The sequence below is a fragment of the Maylandia zebra genome, linkage group LG9, assembly GCF_041146795.1.
Source record: "Maylandia zebra isolate NMK-2024a linkage group LG9, Mzebra_GT3a, whole genome shotgun sequence".
Lineage (NCBI taxonomy): Eukaryota > Metazoa > Chordata > Actinopteri > Cichliformes > Cichlidae > Maylandia > Maylandia zebra.
In genome coordinates, this window is record NC_135175.1 from 25,739,863 (window position 1) to 25,765,327 (window position 25,465).

General features: G+C 44.2%; 1 protein-coding gene across 1 annotated transcript in view; it reads left to right on the forward strand.

The window, feature by feature from the left end:
- gli3 (GLI family zinc finger 3) overlaps nucleotides 1-24,506 on the forward strand; it is a 98,220-nt gene extending 73,714 nt beyond the window's left edge. The window contains exons 6-15 of the mRNA XM_004551935.3: nucleotides 321-482; nucleotides 4,477-4,678; nucleotides 6,322-6,541; nucleotides 8,641-8,754; nucleotides 9,678-9,818; nucleotides 16,624-16,773; nucleotides 16,872-17,036; nucleotides 17,127-17,417; nucleotides 19,287-19,680; nucleotides 20,203-24,506. Of these exons, the coding sequence (XP_004551992.2) occupies nucleotides 321-482; nucleotides 4,477-4,678; nucleotides 6,322-6,541; nucleotides 8,641-8,754; nucleotides 9,678-9,818; nucleotides 16,624-16,773; nucleotides 16,872-17,036; nucleotides 17,127-17,417; nucleotides 19,287-19,680; nucleotides 20,203-22,592 (4,229 nt within the window). The 3' untranslated portion in view covers nucleotides 22,593-24,506. The remainder of the gene's footprint in view (nucleotides 1-320; nucleotides 483-4,476; nucleotides 4,679-6,321; nucleotides 6,542-8,640; nucleotides 8,755-9,677; nucleotides 9,819-16,623; nucleotides 16,774-16,871; nucleotides 17,037-17,126; nucleotides 17,418-19,286; nucleotides 19,681-20,202) is intronic.
- The last annotated feature ends 959 nt before the right edge of the window (nucleotides 24,507-25,465 follow it).

The following is a 25,465-nucleotide window of genomic DNA, read 5'->3' on the forward strand; positions in this document are numbered from 1 at the left end:
GGTAATCCCCAGTGAGGCTCCCCACTTCAGGTGATGCTCCCTGTGCAGCTGTTTTGCTAAACTTGATGGTGTTGCTAATGTGCTCATTACTGTTCTGCTGAGCTGATTATCATCTAATGTAAATGAATGCAGACTTAAAACGCAGTGCAGGTGCTCAGCCTGTCATGTTTTTCTAACTCGCTAATAATTTTTCCCCTTCCTTTTGCATCTCTCTCTTTTCCTCTTCCGCCTCTACCCAGCCTTTTTTTTTTCTTTTAAGTGTTTCTTCCGTGGGTGCAGATCAGTTTATGTTTTGGTTACTTTGTTTTCTTCTCCTCCAGCCCCTCACACAGGTCTGACCACAGCTGAGTACTACCACCAGATGGCTCTGCTGGCGGGCCACCGCAGCCCTTACACGTCTGACCTCCTACCGTCAGTGGCATCCGCCGCTGGGGCTAGCAGTGCCAGCGCCCTGCACATGGAGTATCTGCAGGCGATCGACAGTAAGTGTGCGCTCAGAGGTGTCTCATATATAAAACAACAAATAAATATCTAATAATTCTAGGATTACACTAAAACACTGCCTCACACACATTCCCCATTACATACATCCAAAACTTGTTTGATCTCTTTTTTTTTTGTTGTTTTGCGTCCATAAGAAATACTGGATTTCATGAACTTTCATTATAAAAAATAGTCAATAATATAGACAGCTTTTTCTTTTTTGGCTTTTATTCATCCACTTAAGCACATTTTATCTGCTTTGCAGTTCACAAAGTTAAAACCCTGATTAAATATAGTTAAAAAGTGAAAGGTTTTACACCACTGAATATCACTCAGACTCCCCACAAAAGGGGCAGCTTTGTACTTCATCCACACAACCTACTCACACAATCACACTAAACTCTAGTCACCTACAGTGTTGCACTTGAAGGCACAGATCAACAAAGAATGAAGTCAAGAGATAAAATTGCAATAAATAGTAAAATACATGAAAAAATACATAAAATAAACAGACAGATTGACAAAGACATTAAAAATGATTTAAAAAATCTAAAGGTTAATCTAGAGGTAAGTGATCTAAAAGCGGAGGAAATGAAGGATTTTAAGTGTCTATTTGTTCTGCACTGGGGTACTGGTGGGAACAGCTTACTAAACTCAGATGACAGAACATAATCAGGGTGGTTAATAATGTTTTTAATAATTGTTCTTTATCTAAATCTCTCTGCCCGACCACCAGGATTTTAAAGCAGGTGTTACCAATGGTGCTGAGGCGGTTTCCATTCTTAGCGATTAAAACACTAAACCAGCAGATAAAAGTAAAAGTTCAAAGACTCCTTATTGATATTAAGAGTATAACCTCTGTGATTTACAGTGGCTCTGAGTTTATTGGGAATTATATGTCAACTGTACTAGGCACCAAAACTGGACATTTACAACGTAAGTGAATAGACGCCTACCACATTCATCCCTACATACCTGCACATTTAAGCATGAGTGGCCCCAGTGGGAATTCAACCCTTAAAACTGCACTTTCATAATTCACCTATCTTGTACTATATATAGATCAACCACGGCGAGGAGGTATCTGCAACTTTTTCCTCTGACATGATTTAAATGAGCTATTGTCTTAATGTGTTCGGCTCAGGTCTGTGTGCAGAGGACTTATGCTAATGAGTTATTTTAAAGTGTAAATAGGAAATTAAATGCACACTGAATCTTAGAAAGGTCGGACAGCCTCACCCCGTTCCCTTTGATGAGAATGTATTTAGTCAGTCAGACGCCGCTTTCATGGAAATCCGGGGTGAAGTTCCCCCCGATTCCTCAGAACAAACTAATTAAAACTAGCCAAACTTGTGCGGGTATCAGAAAATTAATTGCTATTAAGTGGGAATTGGAATGTCCCACCATTCATCACTGCAGAAATCCTTTCTTCTGTGTCACTTTTTAAGATTAATAGACTGAAACAAAACAATTAGGGCCAAATTTAAGTAGAGATGCGGCGCTCCTCACTTTTAAAAAAAATCGCCTGTGATCATTGCTGGTAATAACTCATCATGTTTCAACAATGTGTGTTCCTGCGCCTGAAATATTAACACTTTAAAGCTTTGGTTGGATTTCAGAGAAAAAAAAACCACATACAAAGAGCGGCGTCTGTCAAGAGGCTTTCGCTGATAATCTGGGCTAGTACGACACTGCAGCTATTTTAGTCAATTTCAAATCAGTTTAATTACCTTCAGAGAGCGCTCTGCTAATGAAACAATGGGCCTGTCCTGCCTGTTTGTGCTCTAATGGGCTATTGTCTATGCTCATACTGCCTAATTAGCACCATAGCTCTCATAGATTACTAAAACTAAAGTCTACACTGCCATAAAGTCTTTATTTGTGGTCTTTATTAGCTGACTTTAATCTCCTTGCTATTCTCCACTAACAGCTGGCTGTTTTTCTTATAAACAGGCTTGCTTTTAGCAGCATTTTAGCATTTTTAACACCAGAGCTGTTTTATGTAACCTGATTAATTGTAGCTATTAATTATATGGTAGCACGTTAAGACTTCCTGTTTGGAATTCATAAGCAGTATAAACATTTCATAAATATTAATAATACATTAAAAGGTAGCTGTAAGCATACAAACATATTTACTGTTATATTACTGCTATAACTCTCCAATAGGCACCTTTAAGTGGAAACGTGTGTGTAAACAGATGAATAACAATGAAAACAGCTTTTTAAATATAAAATACATCTTAGAAAAAGTTATGATGTCTGACGCGGTGAAAATTATTAAACCTTTTAATGTCCTTTACACTCTAGCTGTCTAAAGCTACATTACTATTTACTGTAAACTGTGTATTAAATATTAATATACCGCTTATTTATGAGAAATGATGGAGAAAATATAAAGTAAAAATGTAGTTTTAGCAAACAGCTGTTCACAAACAAAGAGATTTTGACCAGATTACTCGTTTATATCAGCGTCCTTGGATCTCTAAAATCAAGTTTATATCACACTAAAAAGTCTATATTCATAAAATCCCTCTCATGTGGCCCTCAGGTGTGTTCGAGACGGTTCAAGCACAGCTTCGGAGCCACGTTTTATTTCCACCGCCAGTCAGTCTTGCCCGTCTGAACCCTCTCTGGCCGTGAGAATTAATGACGGGGCAACTAACCAGCCATCCCGTCCATAAATCAAGAGGAAATTAGAGGGACAGTCCCGCAACGAGCCAGCACGTTTCTGTCTCGGTCTTTCCCGGTTGGCTGATTTATCATTTGGGCTGTGCATTAATAAATACCACTCCCATGAGATTTTGCAGTGTTGGGACACAGACCCATCTCATCAGCTGTATTCCCCCCCACCACCACCAAACACCACCACCCACCCCTTCACCTAATTCACCACAAGTAGACGCTTTCCCTCTTGCTCGCCGCTCTTGCTTGCGTGGAGTGTCAGCTGGTGTCAAATTTAGGACGCGCAAAGTTGTGCAAAATCAGATGTGCCATGCGGTGTTCCTCGCTGTGTTTAACAATGTGAAGGACCCCCGTCAGAAACACATAAAAAAGATGGCTTTTCCATACAGTGACATTATTAAGGCAGCGTTGCTCTCCTTACGTGGCCTGTGTTTGCCAGAACACCACTGCTGCCACTGGAGCAGCATCCACACACACACACACACGCGCGCACACACACACACACACACTGTGATTACCATGTGAATGGAGTGTTCTGTAATCGCTGGATGTGTCAAACGAGAGATGGAGCATTTACATTTGGGAGATGGATGGATTGTGGGGGACGTAAATATGGAGGGGGGTTATCGGGGCTGCCTAAGCTGGTTTTGTTTGCCTTTATAAAATAACTCAAAATGTTTTATTTCCAAATCTCGAGTCACAAAGTCATTGTGTCAGTTCACGCACAAAGCACGACATCCCCTCAGCGCTTTTTTTTTCTCCCCCTCCTTCCATCTCCCCCTGTTTTTCTCTGTCTTGTTTGTGACATCTCCATGTGAAAAGACAACAAAAGTCATGTTTTAATCTCTACCCGTGGCTCATTGTATGTGCGCAGAGAATGGTTGCGCCGTTTCCGCCTTTTACCTTTTCAAACCCCCTTTTTCGTATTTCCAGTCAACACTGATTGCATTTGAATAACGAGTCAAATTGGACTTGATTAAATATTACCATACACAGTCGGAGCATTTCTCCAACATAAAAGGCATGTTTTCTCATAGATGAAATGCAAGCAGTGCATCAAGTGACAGCCGAATACTCGTTCAGATGAGCCTTTTGTCTGATGATTGACAAAAATGTCATCTGTTGGGGTTAGATTAGGTTAGAGTTTGGATGCAAAAAAAAGTGTAAAAACCAGCAAATGCTCGTTTCATTTCAAACATTTTCAGAGTTTAACTGATGCTCGGATATGGGTGTATTTTTAAGTGTACCGGTCTTTCTAAACCCAGATACTTGGCGCTCAATCTCCACCTCTTTCCTCATCCCCCGCAGGCTCTCGTTTCCCGAGCCCGAGGCTTCCGTCGCGACCCAGCAGGAAACGCCCTCTGCCCATCTCACCCCTCTCTGAGCACAGCTTTGACCTGCAGACCATGATCCGCAACTCGCCCAACTCCCTCGTCACCATGCTCAACAATTCCCGCTCCAGCTCGTCTACCAGCGGCTCTTACGGTCACCTCTCGGCTGGGGCCATCAGGTAAAAACTGCCCTGAATGTTCTTATAGCTCCTGATTAATCGTTTTATTTGTTATTAGAATTTTGAATGGTCTGATATCTTTGTATTGTGTGTATTTGTGTGGAAAATGTGGATGGTGAAGAGGAAAGGGAAGTCTAATTAAGGACAAGTGGAAGTTATAGTGCTTTTCTATTCAGTTGTAACACACAAAGTGCTTTCATACAAGCCCGATTCACATGTGCTTTTCCCCTATTTTAACCCAACATTCAAACTCTGATAGATGCATTGGGCTGACTCAGGGTTCAGTATCTTACCCAAGGATACTTCGACATGCAGTTAGGAGGGATCAAACTAGTAGACAAGCTACTATACTCTTGGCCTACATTGATTGACTCCCATGAAAGGAATTGTGGGATTGACCCATAATAGGGACTAAAGATTTTGACCATTACTTTAAAAGTAAATCACTCAGTTGTGAGTCACTTTTGAAGAAGGGCTTTGTGCATTTGGTTCTTTCAAGGTGGGCATTCTGGAACTAACATGTGTCAATAATGAATGAATGGATGGAACAGCTGACTCTCCCCAGGGGGAGGATTAATGCTGTACGTGGTGTTTCCGATGCCATCGATGCTCATAGTAAAACTCCATAAAGTTCAATAGGATCAGTGTGTACAACAAAAGTGTACCAGAAGTGTGGGGTGGTGGGGAAATAAGTGTGTACGTATCGTCCATGTCAAGGCCCCGCGTGGGTGACGATCTCCCAGCCAGCCAGTCAGCCTGCCTCCCCGGCGGCTCGTGTCAGTCATCCGGTGCACCTCACGGAAACATCACATACATCACGCCTCTGTAACCGAGACTAGCAAAGGGAAGCGAAAGAGCAGAGTAGAGAAGGGAAAAGGAAAGATCCATCGCCCCACCCACAGCCATTGATCAGCAATCTGTAAGAAGAGCCTGATCAATCACGCTGCACACTCAGCCACTGTCCAAGTGTCAGGGCCCAAATAACCAAAGCCAACAGACTGATGAGTGATATGACAAGCGGATGGGCCCCCAAATGTGTCTCGGCTCATTGATTTCCACTCGGCTCGTAATAAGATCAGCAGAAATATGGGTCGCAGCGAGAGCAAAGCGTCAGAGCGCAGGATGAATGGAGGCCTGTGCTCGGAGCCACACAGATCTGTGTTGATTTGGAGGTCCGTCCGTGGTTATACAGACCCCAGGAGAGGTTCTGGGTCGCTTCTGGCATTTTTATCATCCACAAAAAGTTAGCTCAGGTTGCAGGTTAAGAAGCTACAGAGGGGAAAAAAACAAACTCTGCTGCAGTAGATAAAAAATAATTTACATGGCTATAAGATACACCTCAGATTATTTATCGTGTGTATCATTTGCCTGGTGGAAGAATGACATACTGCCTTACACAGACCACATGATAATTCACTGTGTTAACAAGCTGAACATTCATTGGCAGGGATTTGTCGACGGTCCTGTGGTTCCAGCATTACCGCACCATCTCCTGTCAGATTGTCCTCAGGGATTGAGGCGCTATCCAGAACAATCCATTTACTCACTATCTTTCCCCCTTTTTTGCCTCATTTCTTTTACAGCTGATTTTTTTAGTGAAGTAGTTTAGTGAGGATTTTTTTGTTTCCCCGTGCTCTCTCCAGCCCAGCATTAAGTTTCGCCTACCCTCCGACCCCGGTGGCTTTGCATGTGCACCAGCAGCTGATGGGCCGTCAGCCGGGCATTGTTGGCTCTGCCTTTGGCCACAGTCCACCTCTCATCCACCCAACACCAGCCTTTGCCACCCAGCGACCCATGCCTGGCATCCCACCATCTGGACTCAGTGCCAGCGAGCGCTCAGTCATCTCCAACGACTCCTCGCAGGTGAGAGCGATGGCTAGTGCCTCTGCGATTCATCATTGCAGGTAATAGATAGCAGCGTCTATGCCAGCCACATCTGAGGGAAATGCAGCGAGCTAAGGTGGTATAGGCAGGATCCCCCCCTCCATGTGTGCCTCTCCTGGGAGTTTCCTCCTACTTGTGTTGTCTCTTGTTTTTAGACTGCCGAGCGTGGCCCAGAACCCGCCTGCAGCAAACAACAAGGGGCTTGTTAGCATAGAATCCCACTGCTGACTCCATTAATCACTAGAGAGAGAACAAGAATATAGAGAGGGAATATTGACATGGATGGATGGATCCAAAGGGACTTTTTCCTCTCATTCCTCAGCCCTTACTGTATGTGCGGGCCTGCATTTGAAGTGAATATTCAGTGTTTATTACCCATCCTCCCTGCTGTGTCCCATGCCTCGAATTTTACCGGTATGTTATCACAAATGAGGCCTCATTCAAATCGGGCACACCAAAATTGCCTTTTCCCTTTTGCTAGAGTCAACAGAATATTGCTTTGAGGCCACAGCTGAATATCAAATATTGGACAAATGCTGAGGAGACTGAGAGAACGGAGAGTTCTGTAAAACACTCCAAATTATGGGAAAAAACATTTTCAGGAATAGAAAGTCAAAGAAGAACTTGCCTGTTTTTTTCCACCAGAAGTTTAAAAACTCTTTGTTAATTCTTTTATTTCTTCTAGCTTGATATGTAACAAGAATTCCCTCTAGGGCATATTTAAGCCAGGGCCAAAGTCAGGTCATTCATTGGTTGAATTGGTTCATGTGTTTTTTTTTAATTGCAATGATTAGGGTAGCTAATGTGATACACTGAATTGCATTGCTTTTCATTAGCTCGGTTAAAGCTCTTGTCTGGGACTTGCAGGAATCGTTAAGGTTCAACCACGGTTGTTTTTTTTTTTCAGGCTGATTAAGTAAATGACTGATTGACTTATAAGCATCGCATACATTTTTAATAATACCATAAAGAATAAAACAAAAAAATATATATGAGGAAATGGAAAAATATACAGTACTGTGCAAAAGTCTTAAGCCAGCCCCCCCTCATTTTCTTTGTTTTGCTAAGAAAATGGTAAATAGGTGCAATTATTTAACTAAATATATATGCAAACACACATGGAAATAGAGTATTCCAGGCAAGAACACGATTTATACAATTCTAATGAGCTTTTATCCTTCGACACAGCCTGAGCTCACTTTAGCAAGCTTTATTGTGATTTCTTTAAGTAGTCTTCAGGAGTAGTTCTTCAGGCTTCTGGAAAGTAATTCAAGGCTCTTCTTTGGATGGTGGATGCCTCTTGTTCTGTTCTCTGATGAGATAATTTCACAGTAATGTTGAGGTTTGGGCTCTGGGGAGGCCAATCCATGACTGATAGTGTTTCGCCAGGTGTTTTTCTATTCAGGTATGCTTCACTGCACTCTCAGTGTGTTTAGCATTATTGTCATACTGACAGGCATAATTCCTGCTCCCTAACACCACTGATTGAAATACAGACAGAGCTGCCACTGTGTTTTACAGATGGCTGTAGATACTGAACCATTTGTTAAATCTCTTCCATACATAATAGCAATGATTTGAACAAAAAAATTACATAAAACCTGTTTGTACTGATTTTCAGTCCAGTTGTTGTGTAATATGACAAACCTCAGGCTCCCCCCTCCTCTCCCCCCCGTTTTACTTCCTCAAGACTTCAAGACTGACTTCTAGAAAGCCACGATTCCTCATTTCTCTTGAGGCTTCATGTGTCTTTGCTAAGCTGTCTGTAATGTGTAGACACAACAGTGGCTCATTCTTTTAGTTTGGCACCTAGTGGCTAAACAAAGAAAAAAAAACCCACTGAAAATGGTCAGGCACAAGGACTGGACTGAAAATCAGTGAAAAAGCAGCCAATGTCCAAAGAAAGGCTTTGAGAGACCTTCAGAAAGTCTGGAGAGCTACTGCTCGTGGCCAGTTTAAAAAAGTCTGATCAGATTTTTGTACAGTATAGTCTTTATAGTCGAGACAGTGACACTTTAGGCTCAAAGAAATACAATCTAATAATGTAATCATGTAAATATTCAAATATTTCTTCACAGGCCAAACCAACGAGTGAATCCGCTGTGAGCAGCACAGGAGACCCGATGCACCACAAACGTTCCAAAATGAAACCAGAGGAAGAATTGCCAAGCCCGGGCGTGGTGAGCATACAGGTGGGAGTCACCCGCACTAACTGCAAACATCAAAATTAGCTTTCATTTACTGACTCAATAGGTATTTTTCACTTATATGAGAACTCCACACATTCTGGGGAAAAAAGGAAGCAAATTACTGCAAAATCCCACCAGCTTGATTTTATTTTTAGACCCCCCCCCCCCCCCATATAGCAAGCCCATATAGCTGCTGGTCACCTGCCAACATGGCTACAACAATAGGCAAGCCTAACAGCCACAGTTTAGTGTTTATTTACCTGCATCTGGCTGATTTTCCCTTTTTTCCCCCTCTAATCAGTTTCAGTTTCCGAAGCAAAACTATTCATTGATCTTCGGGACACTGGTAGGAAATTGTTTTTGCTTTGGTTTAATCTGAATTTAAATGGCTGGGGTAAAGAAAGAGAAGTGTGATAAGAGTAAATGTCTGCATCTGGAGGAAAAATCTTACGGGGGTCGATTCTCAGGCAGAAGAAAGAGCCTGAGGTGTGCAGTGGAAGCCCGGGCTCTCCTTTAAAGCCGTCTCCAACTCCCTGCTCTACTCCGGCATCTAGCTGTGACAGTGAAATATGTCTGGGCTAATAGAGCAGCCTAGGGAAGGAAGAGGGGGTTAGATTCCTCAAATACTCACCCCAGTCTTGTCGTATAAAAACCACCAAAACAGAGAGGGGCTTTCAGCGCTACATTTCCGCCCTGTACTCTTTTCTCCCAGGCAGCCAGGTGAGGTCAGCTGTGCGGGGGCACTGCGGCTACACCACTAACCAATAACCTTCAAGGCTGTGCCTTTCATGTGAAAAATGGCTTTTGTGACAGGTTTACATGGACGGATGTCAGGAAGAGGAAACGGTTACTTTTGCTTTCTAACTTTTATCTCAGCATGTTGTGCCGGTGATACTGATTGTTGTGCTAAAACTTGTTTTCCTCAGGACAATCCCGACGGTATGACTTTGGTGAAGGAGGAAGGGGACAAGGATGAGAGCAAACAGGAGCCAGAGGTAGTTTACGAGACAAACTGCCACTGGGAAAACTGCTGCCGTGAGTTTGACACGCAGGAGCAGCTAGTACAAGTGAGTAGATTTTAAAACCCACTAACAATCACAAGAAGTGTTCAACAAAATAACTATAAATGACCTAATATGAAAACAATTTTTCGTTGCAGTCTCACTGTGCTCATACTGTCAGTTTGAGTCACAACAAAAGGGTCATGAGTTCAGGAAAAAATCAGCTTAGCATTTTAACCAAACGTGGAAAGCTATTTGTGTAAGATACCTGATAATTAGTATTTAGTAACAGAAATAAATGCTACAATGTCACTCACAGACTTTTGTAGACTGTCATATTATTTGACAGGTAATGCCTGTAAGCAGATGTATGAATATGAGTATGTACAGTATGTGGACAAAGGACAAGATTTTTATTATTGGAAGCTTTCTGGCTTCTGTCCACAGAGAACGTAAAAGAGAATTGGCATGTGTGCAAAATGCATTGGATAAGCAGATGGAAACAGAACCCAGCAGACTAGTGAACAGATTCCCTAGTTTTTGTTAGACACTTCCCTTAAAAATACTTCAAAAGTATTATCTTACAACTTGAAGTAGCTGAGGTGATGCCTTTTTCATGGTAACACAGGATAGCGTTGCATAGGTATTCATATTTGGGGCCCACCTCTAGTGGCCATTCAAGAAACTGCAGGCCTGGAAGTTGCTGCTTGGATTGCACATAACTCCTGGACACGCAACTAAGCAACTTAGTCCCAAAAATGTTTAGTATTTCGTCATATCAACTAAAAAAGTGTTCATATGTCAATGTTGTGGCTTCACTGGAGAAAATTTCATTGTCATTTGAAACTGCCCATCCACCTGCAGCCTTGGACTTGCATAGACTGTTGTTGGTCCGTCAGCCAGTGGCAGAGAAGAGCGATTTTATAACACAAACTGTGAAAAGTGACCATTGCCGCCACTGTCTGTACATTTCATGCTTCGTTTTTGGATTTTTATTTTAACCCATCAGCATTCGACCAGGCCATCCTCCTCCAGCAGCACGGGAGTATGTTTGTAATGGGTGAAAATCCCTCTTTGTATCCTGTCTGTACAGAAATCCATACGCAAATATTTGCAGTTCCATAAATTACACATAATGTCACTAAACTGTGCTCAGAATATTTGCTTTCAGTCACTTCACCACTTTTTTTTCTTGCTGCTGTTAAGCAAATGGCTGCTATTGCACTCAGGTGTCATTCATGGCTTACTATTGGGAGAGAAGTTTCTGCACTTCTCTGACAGGAGCAGCTTGTCTTGCAGGTAACAAACAGCGAGACACAACAGGGTGTTTGCATCTGTAAGACGCAGCAGAGCTACCACCACCAGTCTGCTTTTTTTGTTTTCTATGCTGTGAGAGGTTTTTGCTTTCCCTTTTCTCAAGCTCAGTACGTCCTAGCACAATCTACAGAAGCTGTGCTATTTTGGACAACGCCTGCTATCAGCCAACAACTTCTGCCTGCGTGTTTGAACACCAGCAGCAGCTGCAGCAGGGTCGGAGCTGCGGGCATCGGCTGTTGCTGCCGCTGGATAATGCTTTTGGAGATCCGTGGACGGTGGTAATGGGCTCAGAAGCTGAAAAGCACATCACACAGCTGAACGGTGCAAACTGATTTGGAGGGTTAAGCCTTCCAGAGTGAGCTTTGTGTATTACACTGACTTGGCCGAACCCCCCCACCCAGCCCTCCGGTCTGTTATCTGAACTCTCACACAGCCCGGGAGATGGATGGCTCTCATCGTCTTGTGCCCGAGGGTTCGCTGTAAAGCTAAATATTAATGACATCACGGCTGTGTCACCCCCGCCATGGCTGCTCACACTGGCACCATTAGCTTTGGCCCGTGAACAGCTCGGCCATCAGCTAAGTCGAGGAAGCAGAAGTTCAGAGCGAGCGATGAAATTACAACAATAGAAGGGGACGGTGTGCGTGTGCGCACGAGACACACATCTGATAGAAAGATCCTCAGCTCTCCACAGCTGTCTACTTGCCGTCTTGACATTGCAATCCTCAGCCGCGGTGGTAACCCCTATCTATAATTGATATCCTCAGCACGGAATGGGCTGCCTCCCGTGTTTGAAGGGCTCAGCTCAAAGGTTGAGGATCTTGACAACTTCTTGCCCCGTGTTTCAGGGGGCGGGGGGCGAGCGGAGGTGGTGGGAGAGGAGGTGAGAATGGCCGATTATTAGAAAACCTTGCCCACATCCACCCACCTTCTTTAGTCACACCAGGTGGCCACTCGAACAAAGCCGTGTCCTCTCATTCCTCCACATATACTATCCGGCCTAACCCCGCCAAACCGCTCTTATTATCAGATCGCCGTGTAGACACACGCTAACAAAATCCTTATTAGTTTTCCATTTTTCCATCCGCCTCTCCAGCGTTTGACTTTTTGATATTACGTTTTATTTCTCATTTTCTATGCACATGCAGATATGCTGAGAGATGCCAATAAAAGTCTTCGCCTACAGAATCCCTGCCCTCTAATTCAGCAGAGCGGACGGGAAAATGCTCTTATCTCTCCGCACCCCCACCCCCCTCAGTAATAGGATAAGTACAGTATTTGGACCACAGTGGCTCTTCTCACACATTGGGGAGGGGTTTGGGGGCTGGGGGTGGAGGGGGGGGGGATTTCCATATAACTAAACAATGGAGCGTCCCTTCCCCCTGTACTTGTCTTCTGAAATGGCTTTGGGGAAAAAAAACATGATGAGGGGGAAAAAAGCCTTTTTCTCCTTGGTTGTAACTCTTTCAACCAACACAAACTTTCTACAGCGACTGTGTTAAGAGTCGCCGTCATACCGTAAACGCCTTTTAAGTTTTAAAACTGGCGGCTTCACTGATTCCAATCCCCCCTCCCTCCTTTTTCTTTGTGGTTGGCCTAATTTTAGAATTAAGCCTTTGCACCACCCTCATTGCTCTCCACCTTGTTCAAAAGCACTCCTGCCGTGCTCTTGATGCATATTTTTACACTCTCAAACGTGCTTTCACCATGACACGCCACAGCGTTCCTTTATCATCTGCGTTTAAGCGCTCTCGGTGCCGCCGATAAGATAAACATCAGATCTGTGCAATTTGGCTCACTTATCTGGCCTACCCAGTCAGCAAAAGCGAGGCGGGCGTCAATTTTCGTTTGCTGTATTTATTTCATTTATTACATTTCAACTCTTTTGTACCTCTCCCATCTCACTCTCCCCTCAGCTACACATTCTTTTGCTTCCCCATTTTTTTTTTTTTTTGAGGGTGGGGGTGACACAAACCTCTCCCTCTCTCATTTTCTCTTTCATTTTCTCTGCCTCCCCTCTTTCCCCCTCAGAGGAAGTACTTTTAAAGATAAGGCCTGGTGGCTTCTTTAATGTCTCTCTTGAAGTAGGCTTTTTTCGCTGGGGTTTGTCGCCGGAGATGTGAACCCCACACTCCCAAAATTCCCTAATATGGCCTTGCTGAACAATCTTTTATTTTTTCATTGATCTATTACCGATCCTTCACCAATGAGAAGTCTAAAATCAAACTCTACCTTGTTGCCGCAATTTAACACTGAAAAGATGTTGAAAAAAGTGGCTTTAAGGTACTTGCATATAATGCAGTTTTACTCGATGATTCATTTTTTTACCCTTCAGCTTTTTTCCCTATTCAAAGCCTGTTTATTTTAGAATTACGTGAAAAAAATAGGTGATGCTGGATATCAGTACTTAAACCAATTGTGGCTTCTGAATTATTTCTCTCTCAGTATTGCAGGCAGGCACAAATAGCAGGCTTGTTTTGGAAGATATGACAGACTTTAAACTGGGGTGTCTGAAGAAGTTGGTGGTCTGCATGCGTGCAATTTTTTTTTTTTTGAGCTAATAAAGCCTTTTGCATCCTCCAGAGCCTACTGTTATGTTCCAGGTCAGCTTCATAGGTGGCGCTGTGATGTCCTTGTTCTTAGATGGGGAGCTGCCTTTGGTCAGCCGGTGTGCACCCTCGCTGAGGTGACTGCTGCGCGCCTCCCCAGTGTTAAAGGGAGATAAACGCAGGCGCAGTCTGAAGGCAGTCCCCCACACACCCTCTCCCGCCTGCTGGCGCAGGCCTTTAATTGGTAAAATGCAGATTTTTTTTGATCAGGAGAAGGATTAGGCCCCTTATCTGTCTAGAGTATCATACTCTAAGATGAAAAGAGTGTGCTGAATTACACATGCCAAATCTGGCTCCCTCACTTACTCTCTTCCCTTCCTTCACTCACTCATTCCCACCCCCCTCACTTCCCATTTACTTCCTCCCTCCTTCCCTCCCTTCTTTGCCTTTTTCGTTCTCGCTCCCCCCCCCTCTCTCTTTACACAATGCACTTCACCAACTGACATCACAAAGGAACATATGATTTATTAGGCGGCGCTTGATAAAGCTAAACGGTGTTGCGGGTCCCACAGCTTAGTGAAATTGCCTTGTAAACAGGCCCTCTTTTCATGCACGCATGCATTCTAATGCGTGGAGGCTATGTCCCAGAGAGGGTTTGATAAGGAGACATGGAGATGGATACTGAAGTGGGGAACGGCAAAAAATGCAAGGAAAAAAAAAGAGAGAGTGGCTTGATCCTGTGTTTTAGTAATGCATATAAGACATGAGCATTTGAGTATTTTATGGAAACAAATCATGCTTTTTAAATTTATTTTATTTTATATATATATTAGTTACCCCGCCTCTCGCCCTATGACAGCTGGGATTGGCTCCAGCACCCCCCGCGACCCTGAAAAGGATAAGCGGTAGCGAATGGATGGATATATATTAGTTATTTTACATATTTTGTTTACATGAATTGGAGTGTAAAGCAATTGTGTATTTTCGGGTTATTTATGTTTATTTTAAACAGTTGTTTGAACCAAACAAGGATATGGACCAAGAAAACAGTGCCTGCACCTCTGTGTGTGTGCGCGTGCACCTCATATGTCACAGACGGCTTCACTGTCCCCTGTGTCCGTGTCCCTTGCGTTCCCTGTTGTGCGACTCCCTCCTAAATCCATCTTGGTGGCGTTTTTACAGTTGTTGGCCGATAAGCTGGCAGGGGGAAGATGAATAACCTGCCGCGCCGGCGCTATCAGCACCTGTTTGTCGATTTAGCCGGCCAACGGGACCTGTCTGCTCAGCATGGAGATTATTGATTCAATAAGAATTGCCATTAGATCTTGCCATTAGGTTTCTCGGCGGCCCTTCTCCCCCGTGCTGCCTGTCCCCCTTTTTGTCAGCCCGGAGGCTCATGCATCACGCCCGTCAACGACCTCCTTCGTTTTGTACAAACAGAGTGTGACTGCGTATCCATCCGTGTGTGCGAGCGCGCACTGCGCCGTGCCATCCACCGGCATGATCCAGCGCCGCGGCCCTTCTCCTCATCGCTCTCAGCCGGCTGATATTGAACGCTGGTCACAACAGACCGATCGCTTGCCACCGGGGTTCCCTCACGGAGAGGAAGAAAAAGAGAAGACGAGTCAGGTTTTTCCGAAGCTCGGACCAAGGTGGGGGAGAAGATCAATCTTGGGGAAACTTCGCTAACGTCCATGGTCAATCAGGCTCCAATCATTTCCCCTGGAATTAGTCTTGTTTTGTCACTTTAAAATTAAAAACTGTCAAGTGAGAATAATGGCGGTTCCTTGCCGATATATTAGTGTCAATTTTACTCTTTGCTTTTGCGCTCTGCTGTTACTGTTTTCACTCATTTGTTGGTACTCATCCTTTAGTATTGCTGGGAAGGGAAAGGCTTGGGGTCAGAATAAAAGAATGATTTTAAGAAGCGCGGCGTCTCTCTGATGTCATGGTCATGCTTGCGCTTGGGGTCATGATCTAGCCAGTGAGCGAGGAACTGAGAAGGTACAAAGATGACATTGTCAGGGCAGCTTCATGCCTGGAGGGTAAATGACCCTGGGTACTTTATCTGCTTTGGTCCTGCATGTTTTATAGCTCGACAATCTTGGATTTCCCAGAGATTTAAGAGCGTTCAAAGTCAAGTATGTATTCATCTCCCTTCCTCTGTCCCTCCTCGTTCACCCTAAAGGTATAAAGAGTCCTCTCTGCTGCTCAGGAATGTAATAATACTGGTTTCTTTCAGTCAGGATATTGTCTGTCTCTGTGGGTTTAAATTGCTCTCGGATAGACACTTCAGAGGCCACCACACACTGTTGTCTCTGAAAGAGAGCCAGATGTTGACTTCTTCCCCAGAGCGTCTACATCTTCACATCCCCCCCACCTCGCCTTTTCTCTTTCATTCCTCTGTAACTTAGGCCACTTATCCCATTTTAGAAGACAGTTTGTGAGGAAAAAGAAAAAAAATGGAGTAAAAGGGAAGAGAGAAGGGGATGGAGCAAGGGAAAGGTGGTACTTGCAGATATAATGCTTGGCTGGAGTTGTAAAGCCCTCGCATTTCAAACGCCTCGACTGAACTTTTGATTTCTTTCCCTATCCCCTCACCTCGCTCCCACCTCCCCCGTCTTCCTAAGCCTCAGATTGGAAGTTGCCACGGCAGCACAACTGTCAGCACTTGTCATGGAGGGGCGCGAGCCCAGTGTGATGCGAAGTGACAGGGTTTTATTTGAAAATCCCGTTCAGATCGGACACCGAGACTCACACGTCTGCCTTTTCTTTGCCTGCTTTTATGCAGATTTCAATACACTGTGAAAAAGAGAAAGACTGTAGAGGAAGGAGACTGAAGAAATTAAATGGAGATTTGCCAAAGGAAATATTATATTTCCCCCTATGTGTTGCAGAGGGGAAAAAAATTGCTCAAGCTGAAAAACAAATACGCTCGACGCAAAGTGACGTTCCACTTCTCATGAGAGCGGTCCCGTTTTAAATTCTCTCATCTTCTTTTGCAGCACATCAACAATGACCACATCCACGGAGAGAAGAAGGAGTTTGTGTGCCGGTGGGAGGAATGCTCTCGAGAGCAGAAGCCCTTCAAGGCACAGTACATGCTGGTGGTCCACATGCGCAGGCATACCGGGGAAAAACCGCACAAGTGCACAGTAAGGGACGCTCAGATAGACTCAGCTGATGTCACATTATTGCGACGTTTGTGGTAAAAGAATGTGATGTGTGAGTGAAACTGTCTTCGCCTCCTCAGTTTGAAGGCTGCACCAAGGCCTACTCTCGTCTGGAAAACCTGAAGACTCACTTACGCTCCCACACCGGAGAGAAACCGTACGTGTGTGAACACGAAGGCTGCAACAAGGCTTTCTCCAATGCATCAGACCGGGCGAAACATCAGAATCGAACACACTCAAATGAGGTGCCAACAGGTTCTTTCACACATTCAACATGCCAAAAAAAACAAAGAAAAACAAACAAACTCAATGTTCGTCTCTCGTCTCTCTCTTAGAAACCGTATGTGTGTAAAATCCCGGGATGCACAAAACGCTACACAGATCCAAGCTCCTTACGGAAGCATGTTAAGACGGTACACGGGCCGGAGGCGCACATTACCAAGAAACAGCGGGGCGATTACCCGCGCCCGCCGCCCCAGCCCCGGGAGCCTGGGGGGAACGGCCAGGGTCGCTCGCCAGGGCAACTTCCGCTGGGCGGGTATACGGACCAAAGGGAGTACAACCACTCTACCTCAAAACAGGACGATTGTCTGCAGGTCAAGTCTGTCAAGACAGAGAAGCCCATGGTAAGACTTCAGCTTTTGTATCCTTCTTGCCGACTCGCATGTGTTTAACTTCATTTTGATTCCTGCACTTTAACTTTCTAACATTCTGACTACTATTTACTTAAACTTAGTGAATGAATGCCTAGTATTTAGGTTTGATGTAGCATTTAATAGGGGCCATGCACGTTTAACACCATAATCTTCTAATGAGTACATGTTTCCTTCTATCCAATGCTTCGGCATTTCTCTCCTTGCCTTTCTAAGGACAGTGGGTAATCAGGTGAGATAGGTATCACTTTATATTTTATTTGTAAAATATTCTCATGTTCTTTGCTCATCGTCCTATTTCCCATCAAACGTTTAACATCCTGTCACAACTGCTCCACTTGTTGACTTTAAAACATGCCAGATGGGTTCCCATTCCTGGTTTCTCTCATCCCTTAAATTCATAAAAAGACTGTTGTTCTTATTGCATTGTACGACACTTTGATATTGACCAAAGACATTGTGTTACTATAAGCTGAGAGCATGCCTTTGGGGAGAACTGCAAGGGCACTGAAAGTAAGCTTGATACTGCTCAGGGCTGCACTGTGCAGCCAAACTTAATCACTAGTAAACAGGATCAAAAGCACTAAACACTATTTCAACTTGATGCCAAAAAAAAGGATCTCATTATTCCCATCTGCAATGTAATCTGTAACATTCCATTAAATAAAATCAAAAAACAGTAGCTCAAAAAGATATTTGACTATTTTATCCAGATGTGGTCATATGAGAGGAGTTTTTGATTCGACCTCTGTTACAAAAAAGATGCTTGGTGATCCACAGACTATGTGATTTCTGTTCCATGTGTACAATACTCGTCTGCTTCTCATGCAGCACCACAGCTGAGCAGACCGTGTTAGGGTCCAGTAGATGTGGTCACAAGTATTCTAATAGATTTCTGAACAGAAAATAAACAATGACTCGGTGATGTTCTGTTTTCAATATACGTCTAACATTTTGCATCTGTACAACTATCGGCTAATATATACAAAAGTCTTAAGTTTCCTCTAATTTTTTTATATTTTTCTATGGAAGTGAAAATAGGTGCATGTAAACATGGAAATACAGTATACAGGGCAAAAACAGACCACAGATATTCTTCAACACAACCTGAACTCTCTCGGGTAATTTTCCAGACTTCTTGAAGAGCATTCAAGGCTCGTCTTTGAATGTTGGTTTCCTTTTGTCCCATTCACTTACAACATGCTGCATTGGCAGTGTGTTTTTCAGTCACTGGCATGCGGAACAATGAAACAGTTACCAAGCAGATGCTTTCCAGATGTTATTGCGTGGTCAAAGAAAATCTGATGGTACTTTTCTGTATACTTTCTTGTACTGTTTTTTAGAACTGGCACATTTTCTTTTATCCTGCACACCATGCTGAGATATGCTGATATAAGTTTTTGCCTAATAGCTCTTTAGGAATCAACTTGTTGGGGGCAAAAATGCTTTTTTATACAAATATACAAGACTTTTGCACAGTACTATAGACAGTGGAGATTTTATACACTGAAAGTTTTTAGGTTGTATGACTTAAGGTCCAACTTTCTATAGACTTAAATAAACTAAAGGTTTTTTTCCCCAAAAGATTAAAAGTAACTTTCACACAATCATTACACACACACACGACTACAGTTGTGTTTCATAATGGTTCGTTTTCATGAATAATGATCATTGTCCAACATTTTAGAGTGCATGCTCATTTGTTATCATTTGTAACGCTTTATATCTTCACCTGTGTAACCTGGAGTCATTGTTTCTAACTATTTAACTAATATATTGATTTTTTTTCTCACTTCTCTTCTCCTATTCTTATTCTTCTCTTTCTTTCCTGGCGTGCATCAGACGTCTCAGCCAAGCCCTGGCGGTCAGTCTACATGCAGCAGTGACCAGTCCCCCATCAGCACCTATCCCAGCAGTGGAGTCCAGCTTGCTGTGAGCGCCGGACGCTCGCCAGGGGAGGGGCTGGAGGAGGACGAAGAGAAAGAGGAAAACGAAGAGGAAGTAGAGGAGGAGTGTGAGGGTGAGCCAGCCCCCATCATGGACTCCACTGTCTCCACAGCTACCGCGGCCATGCTGACCCTCCAGGCGAGGCGAAGTATCGGCCGCCCTCTGCGATGGATGGAGCACATCAAGATGGAGAGGCTGAAGCAGGTGAATGGAGCGCTGCCCAGGCTGGGGCCCCTGTCCCCTACACCGCCCCCCAAAGCTTCTGCAGTACCCAACATGTTGGGGAAGGGTAAGGGAAACTTTTACATTTTTAAATGTCATTTTGTCCATTTTATTTGAAGCTCAAATGGGATTGTGAAGATTAAAAAACCCCTCTTATAATGGAATGGTTTAAAGACATGGTAGTTAAAAAGCACCTGTAAACAGAATTCACACCTCACCATGACCGTGCACACAAATCACAGAGATAAATTATCCTGAATTTCATCTTCTGGCTGAAGGATTCAGGCAAAACAAATGCTTAAAATTTACTGTTCTGCTGGAAAATGGTATCAAGACCATATCAAGCTGTAAATCATATCGGAGAGAATAGCATGTAATGTGATGTTTCATGGCCCAACTGCTGCCAGTTGTCTGTGGTAACATCTGTTTGAAAGATCTCTCCACACTTACACTTAACTTATTTGGCTTCTTCTCATCATCTTTGACTAATATCCCGTTTTCACCACACTTTTTCCCCCCCTCCCCTCGTTTCTCTTTATCGTGTCCAAACTTTTCTCATTCCCATCTCTTTGTCTGCGTGTCTCCCCAGGAACCTGTCTGGGCAGGCAGTGGGGGGTGTCTGCCCCTCAGCCACCTGCTCATGCTGAGCTGGGCAGCACAGAGCTAACAGTGCTCAACTTGCTCAGAGACCGGCGTGACAGCAGCGGCAGCGCCACCAGTTCAGCCTACCTGAGCAGCAGCCGGCGCTCCTCCGGCATCTCCCCCTGCTTCTCCAGCCGTCGCTCTAGCCAGGCTTCCCAGAGCGAGGGCACGGCAGCAGCCGCCCACCACCGCCGCCACCACAACCTCAGTTCCACCGACTCTTACGACCCCATCTCCACCGATGCCTCCCGTCGGTCCAGTGAAGCTAGCCAGTATGGAGGTGGGGTGGGAGGAGGGGGTGGAGGGGTGTTCTCAGTTGGGGGCTGTGGAGGTGGGGGAGTAGTAGGCATTGGGGGAGGAGGAGGGGGATCACGAGGGATGCTCAATTTAACCCCAGCCCAGCACTATCACCTTAAAGCCAAGTATGCAGCAGCAACAGGTGGCCCACCTCCTACGCCTCTACCCAACATGGAGCGCATGAGCTTGAAGACCCGCATGGCCATGATGGATGAGGGTGGTAGCAACCACTGTTTGCCACCTCTAGTCAGGCCACCTCGCTGCAGTGACGCCACCAGTGGGTACAGCAATGGCTACACGGGACATGCAGGTAATAGGAGGAGGGTCTTCTACCCTGGTGAGGGACCACTGAGTGGAAACCGGAGGGCTAGCGACCCAGTGCGGACGCAGGCTCCTGAAACTTGTAGTTTCCCTCCGGTGCAGCGCTTCAGCAGCCTTAATAACCTCCACCCTCTTCCGCCTCTTGCTCTGCACTGTACGCCTGAGTCTCGAAATTTGAACCTACAGAACTACACGCGCTCAGAAGGCAACCTGCACAGAGGCCTGCAGCACTCACCATACACCCCTAGCATTGCGGAACAAGCGGCCTTAGAAGCTCTGGCAATGGAGGACAATGGGGAGGCTGAGCTGTTGCTTGGGGATGAGGATATATTACCAGATGATCTGGTGCAGTATCTCCACTCCCAAGTTCAGTTGGACAATGGCTCCCACATGCACAATGAGGACCAAATAGCTTCTAGCCAAAGGGACACCTCCCACCTATCTATGGAGGAGATAGACCAGATCCAAACTCCGGGGTCAAATACGGCCTTCCCTGGGTCCCATAGTCTTCAGCAGCAGCAGCAACAGTTACGAGAGAGGAAGAGCCCCAGTAAACTTCCCATCCAATGGAATGAAGTGAGCTCTGGGAGTGCTGACAAGTGTCCTCCAAGGGATCAAAACCACCATTCGCAGTGTAGAAGGTGGCCTAGCACAGAACACGGGCCTGTGTCTGCACCTTTTGGCAGGTTTGGAAACATGGTTATTCAGCAGCAAGTACCCGTTGATTTCCAGAACAGTTGCGCCCAAGCTAATCAGTCTCAAAGTGCTTGCTGCGTAAACCCTGGAGTGAAGCTAGAGACATCACCTAACTCCTGCTTGGAAATGAGAGGTACTGGTCAAAACTCTACAAACAACTTTAATAGGTCTAATTTTACACAGATCAGCAATGGACCTTTTCCCCAGGGCTTCAGAGAGCAGGCCTCCAACGGATTTCAAAAACAGAGCCACTTCCATCAGAAGCACAACAGCAGCTCTTGCCAGGTAGGAAACAACCTAATCCTTAGCAGAGCCTCCATGGATTACCTCCCCAGCCTCTCCCAGGGGTCTGCTCTTCATCACAATCGCCCGGTACATGTTCCTCATCCACCAATCAACAGGAACTTGGGCAGAACCCAGCAATACCTCAGTCCCGGGAGCACCAATGAAAACGAATCTTGCGTCACTCAACAAGCACAACTGCAGAGGAGTGGCGAGAGCTGCTCCCTTGCGAATCAAGTTTCTGGGCTGAAGCTGGAGTCCCAGGATCATGGATACTTAGAGCAGGGCTTTGTTGACTGCCCCTCTTACGAACCAGCAGATCATAAGACCTCCACATTCCATGTTCTGGAAGATCAGTGCTTGTTGGACTCCATAGCTGCATCTGAGGGACAAGGTGGTGGAAGCGGCAACGGGGTTTCGGTTGCTCTTCTCTCCCCTGGTGCAGATCAGGTGACCAGCACAGTGGACGGTAGTGTTCCCGGTGTATTAGATGAAGGGGTAAGTCTGGACTTCGGTGCCATGCTGGAGGATGGCTATGACCAGGGCAGCTTGGTCTCAGGAGCGTTGAGTCCCTCCGTCTTCCAGGGTCTGTCCAGGACCTCCTCACGCCTCACCACCCCTCGGGCATCTGCTGCCTTCCACAGTGTGGTCCCTGGCCTAAACAACATGGCCATCGGAGATATGAGCTCTCTCCTCACCACCCTTGCTGAGGAGAGCAAGTTCTTGGCTATAATACAGTAGCTGCTCTCTGCTTTCTCCTCCCGTAGAAAAATAAAGGAAAAGGAAGAGGAAAAACTCTGGTGTATGTGAAGACAAAGTTAAAAGCGGTAATTATGAGAACTTTATGTACTTAGAAGTGTTCTGAAACAGGCAGTTGCCAAGCCCTTGCTTTTTTATTTTGTAAAAATGTCATCCTACAAAGAAACGGGATGTGTCAAAAATTGTGTATAAATAAATAGTTATATTCCTTTTCTGGAATGAAGGCTATTTTTGGAAGCCCTTCTCTTTGTAAAACTACGTGATGGTGAGCAAAAGCTCACGCCCTTGAATCAGTATTCTGTGTATTGTTACTGTTTTTGCTGTACGCCCTGTCGGTAAAAAAATAAATAAAATAAATGCATGTACTCAAGTGAAACATTTAACACTGTCTATACGAGTGCATAGACTAGCCCACGTGCCCACGTATCAGTCGTGCACCGCTCCCACTGGTACAAAGCAGATGAATCCATTGTCATCATAGGAAGTGAGACACGGGTCATGAATTCAACAGGCCCCGAAAGCAACTTTATATATCATAGGTTTTAACAAGTGGTATATTTACATTTGTTGTTACGTTTTTGTTTGTACGTTCCTTTTGCGAAGCTGTAAATGTTTCAGTGCTTCTACCAAGTTTTGCCAAGTGGTGTTTTTCCTCGACACGGTATCGAGTCCAAAACGCGGACCACACATCCGAGTCTTCAAGGCGCCGTAGATTGTTGTCTACTTAATATCTAAATGGCTTGATTTTGTTAGTCTGGTAAGGTACTCACAAGTGTATATAACTGTTTTTATATTCTGTTTGTTTTGTTGACGTTGGATTGCACGGTTGTTCGAAGCTGATGTGTAAATGGACTTTCTCTCCTTGATTTGGTGCTTTTTTTAAAAGAAAAACAAAAGAAATAACAAAAAACGAAAGATGCTTACATGGATTGATTTGAGTACTTTCTATGGTTTTGAATTGTCTTAATAACTGATGGCGGTCCACAGCACACAGCGTTTTCCGCTCCCAATGAAAAGTGCTGTACAGTGACGTGTTTTGTTTTATAGGAAATCATGCGTATCGTTCTCTCCAAAGCTCTTAAATTCAGAATGTGTACTGCCATTAAGTATTGCAGTGACTTTGTCAACAGTGTTAGTATTGCCTTGCAGTCTTGTGTGACTGCACACAGAATATCGAGTAGTTTACCTTTTACTCTGCATCAAAGCGGTGAGGTACAAACTGTTTTATTGTTTTTTGGTACTTTTTTGGTCATTTTTGTAGCTGTGCATTGATGGTGTTTACTTTCTTTGGTTTTGTTGTGTGTTTTTTTTTTCTTCTTCATTTTTTCAAAGAAGTAGAAATCATTTCCCTTTGAAAGAAGGAAATTTCAGAGGTATGTGCCTTATATGTATCTGCCTGTCAGAAAAGAAAGAGATCACTGCCAATCTTCCATTGTGAATTATGAAAAGAATAAAAAGTAAACATGTAAAGTGTCTTGTGGGGTCTGAAAAAAAGAGAAAAATCACAGAACATTTATATAAGAAAAGTCTGGATATCAGAAAAGTTGAGATTTGCGAAATGCATTCTACTTTTCTTTTTTTTTTCCGTTGTTGTTTTCACATTTATTGTGCTTTTATATTTATATATATATATATATATATATATATATATATATATATATATATATATTGTAAATACATTACTCATGCTGTAGTTTTAGCAGAGGAACTAGGGCAGGGGATATCCTGGGCCAATACAGAACTGACTTTGATAGCAGGGATTCCCAGGCCCTGGGCAGAGGCCAGGCAGATCTGGCTCAGAGCGGAGCTTCAAGTGCCCAGCGCTGCCCCTCCGCCAGAAGAGCCACTTTGCTCTTTTATAACTGACTACAAATGTTTGTATGGTTTTAATAAAAATGGAAATTATATTTTAAGTGTCTTCCCTTCTTTATACTGCGATTTTGATATTATATGAAACATATTGCTTTGAACTCTGTGCCTGTTTTCATAAAGACACAAACCCAAGATAAGAAACCGAGCTACTTCAGCAACTCTGCACACATCCACCTCAATTTACTATAAATCAAAGTCACTAAAAGGAACAATATTGTGCAAGTTTATTTAAAAAAAAGAAGAAAAAGACTGCAAGATACAAAATAAAATAGTCTGATGCTACTTCAGACTACTGTGTGGAAATATTCTGCCATTAAAAGTAAACACAATGTTCCAACATGAGTAAATTCATTCAGAGAAGCGCGAGTGTTCCTGATGCCCTCTTTTGATCATCAACAGAGACTACACTGTAAGGTTGGAGCTCATGAAGTTGATGGATATAAATTACATGTTTGGTTACATATTCACATTAAAAGCAGTCACGTCCTCATTTATGTTGAGATTAAAGCCAGCAGGTCTATAGCCCACGTCTATTTACAGGCCCCTTAAAGCTGACAGCCCATCAGCTCCAATCAGAAGTCCTTTTAGTGTGAGCACAGTGAGATCTTGCATCACTTCCACCCCCCCCCCCCCTCTCTCCCCGCCTGACTTTCCAGAGCGAGAAAAAAAAAATCGGAGTCTTTTCTAAGCGAGACTCCCATTATGCTTTTAAGGAGCTCGACACAAGTGCAATCATACAACGAGAACGAAGGCTACAGTTAAGACTGCGGAGAGGCAGAGCAAGAGACCTTTAAATTGTTCCAATGGGATACAAGATGGAGCGCTTTTACTTTTGATGCTCAGAGGCTGCGGCTGTCTCAACAATTTTTTCCTTCCCTCTCAAAAAAAAAAAAAAAAAAAAAAAAAAGGAAGCTTGCCACCTTTTCCAACACCCCCTTTGCATCCTTAAGAGTTCACTTAGCGGAGACGGAGGATCCTGTGAA